This window comes from Seriola lalandi, unplaced genomic scaffold (genome assembly GCF_002814215.2).
Source record: "Seriola lalandi dorsalis isolate HSWRI2012SDOR001 ecotype SW California unplaced genomic scaffold, Sedor1 jcf7180002053839, whole genome shotgun sequence".
Classification (NCBI taxonomy): Eukaryota; Metazoa; Chordata; class Actinopteri; order Carangiformes; family Carangidae; genus Seriola; species Seriola lalandi.
In genome coordinates this window covers 2746-5345 of record NW_019524392.1, presented here as the reverse complement: position 1 = coordinate 5345, position 2600 = coordinate 2746, and the positions used below count along the sequence as shown (strand labels likewise).

The window sequence follows — 2600 nt, the reverse complement described above, 5'->3', positions numbered from 1 at the left end:
AAAAAAGGGTTAGTCTGGTTTGTCAACTTTGTCGGATTCAGTCGAGATTGTCGGGTTCTCATGAGTTTGTTGTTTTAGTTAGTTTATTGACTTAGTTTGTCAGTCTAGTTCATTTTGGTAAGTTTTGTCGAGTGTGTAAGGTTCAGTCAAGTTAGTTTGTTGTGTTTATTCTGGTATGTCAGGCTTAGTTTTGTTTGTGTGGTTTTATTTAGTTTGTCTGAGTTTGTTTAGTTTGTCAAATTTTATTTAGTTTGGTTTTATTTAGTTTGTCAGGTTTAGTTTAGTTTGTCAGTTTCAGATTAGTTTGTCTGGGTTTGTTTAGTTTGACAGGTTTGTTTTGTTTGTCTGGGTTTGTCTAGTTTGAAGGGTTTGTTTAGTTTGACAGGTTTAGTTTAGTTTGTCAGTTTCAGATTAGTTTGACTGGGTTTGTTTAGTTTTTCTGGGTTTGTTTTGTTTGTCTGGGTTTGTCTAGTTTGAAGGGTTTGTCTAGTTTGAAAGGTTTGTTTAGTTTGTCTGGGTTCGTCTAGTTTGACAGGTTCAGATTAGTTTGTCTGGGTTTGTTTAGTTTGAAGGGTTTGTCTAGTTTGAAAGGTTTGTTTAGTTTGACAGGTTTTGTTTTGTTTGTCTGGGTTCGTCTAGTTTGACAGGTTCAGATTAGTTTGAAGGGTTTGTCTAGTTTGACAGGTTTGTTTAGTTTGACTGGGTTTGTTTAGTTTGACAGGTTTGGGGTGGTTTGGTTGCTGGTGTAGTTTCTTGCTCACCTCCCAGTGGATCCACTTGAACTGATGGAGGTCGACTTTAGAAAAATCCTCCGCTGTGACATCAGGAAGGTTCCTGTGGAACAGGAAAAGGTCAGAGTTCAACAACAATCAGTAAAAAAAAAAAAAAAAAAAATGAAATCAAACTTTTGTTCAGATTTTGAATTAAACCCCAATTAATTCTTGAGTCTCTCAGGACTTTAAGGAGGTGAAAACATTTTACAATTTGGAACGGCAGTTTGTATCTCTGTTTAATCCATCAGACAGATGAACAATCGATCAGACTAATGAACAAGTGACAAGTTTCGACTGAAGACAAAACGTAAACATGAGTCGCCTCTTTAACAGTCATCATGAAACACAATAAAACAGATTTTTATTTCCATTCAGACATTCACAGATTTTTATTTTAAAAAGTTGACTTCCAAAATTATCAAAAGAAAAAAATGTAAGTATCTGCAGGAGACATTCAGGGACATTTGTAAATAATATTCAACATATTCCATTGTTAGTGAGATTAAGACGAAAACTTCAGGTGGTAACTGAAATTTATGAAACACCTGGGCAGGTGTTTATTAAATGTGATCTGATTATTTTGGAAGTAAACTTGTCACAGAATGCAGATTAAAAACAGTTTTATTACTGAACAGATTTCATTGTATTTCAAATGTGAAAGTGGTTGTTTTAAACATGGGGGAAATTAACTGAATCAGTGTTGATGAATTAACCTAAAACCACTGCAGAGACTTTCTTGGATAACCATGACATGGAGCTAACTGTTTCCCACTAGATCCAAATCTGGACCGAACACACAGACCAGAAACTATGCTGAACTGTACCTTTAAATGATCAATAATAATGATAATTTAAATCAAGGGATCTCAGTTACAACAGTCAAAGTGTTCAGGAGAGAATCAGTTAAAGTTCTCACATCTCACACTGAACAAAAGATAAATCTGAACACAGTTTGAACTGAAACTGTTTCATCTAAATTAACACCTCCTATAAATGTATTTTGTTATCTTTCATCTAGTTCCTCTCCTCTTCCTAACCTCCGCTCAGTCTGATTGGTGGATCCATTCAGGTTCAGGGACTCGATGCCTCGCTCTGCAGTGGCTCGTGTGACCAGCTGTGATTACACCAGAGATCAGGATCAGGATCAGGATCAGGTGTTCGTGCTTCCTCCAGGCGGGGTCAAACAGCGTTCACTAAACTCCTCGGAGCATTCGTTTTATCTGTCTGCAGGCGACAGGCGCTTACACCAGATGGGTGGAGCTTCAAATTTGGAGGGTTTTAATTGAAAGTTTAAAGGGGGCACTGTCTACCAGAGTAAATATCTTTTAGTTTCCATGGCAACCAAAAGCGGTTCACCTGAACCACTGATTTCTGTGCTTCACTCTTGGCTCGAGGTGACTTTCTAGTGTTTGTGATAATACAGAACTTCACTTCAAAGTTTGCTATTTTAACTAATGCTGCTAAAAAATGCTTTAACTTAAAACTTATTAAAAACAGCAGCTGAACTTTTGAAAGGTTAGTTCAAAGGTTAGTTCAGGGAAGCATCTGTTAAATCAGCATCTATTAAAACACCTCAGATTAAATGGAACAAAGAAATGTAAACATTACGGAGGTTTTGAATGTAAATATGGTAAAACAGAGACCTGCTGAATCCCATCTCCACGGTAACAAAGTCTGATTAATAATGAGGTATTTAGTGAACGTTGTGTGACACTGGCTGGTCGTCGGGTTGTCTTACATGTCGGAGAGAACAACAGTTCGAGATCCGCTGGGGGGACAAACCACACAACATGCACATGGAGTTTGACCTTCGAAGTGCCAGACCAC

General features: G+C 37.4%; 1 protein-coding gene across 1 annotated transcript in view; it reads right to left on the bottom strand.

Annotated features, from left to right (window-relative positions):
- Positions 1-635: 635 nt before the first annotated feature.
- The window catches only part of LOC111651888 (ketohexokinase-like), a 4704-nt gene continuing 2739 nt past the window's right edge, over positions 636-2600 (bottom strand). Inside the window, exon 4 of the mRNA XM_023401959.2 lies at positions 636-834. Coding sequence (XP_023257727.2) covers positions 636-834 — 199 coding nt within the window. The remainder of the gene's footprint in view (positions 835-2600) is intronic.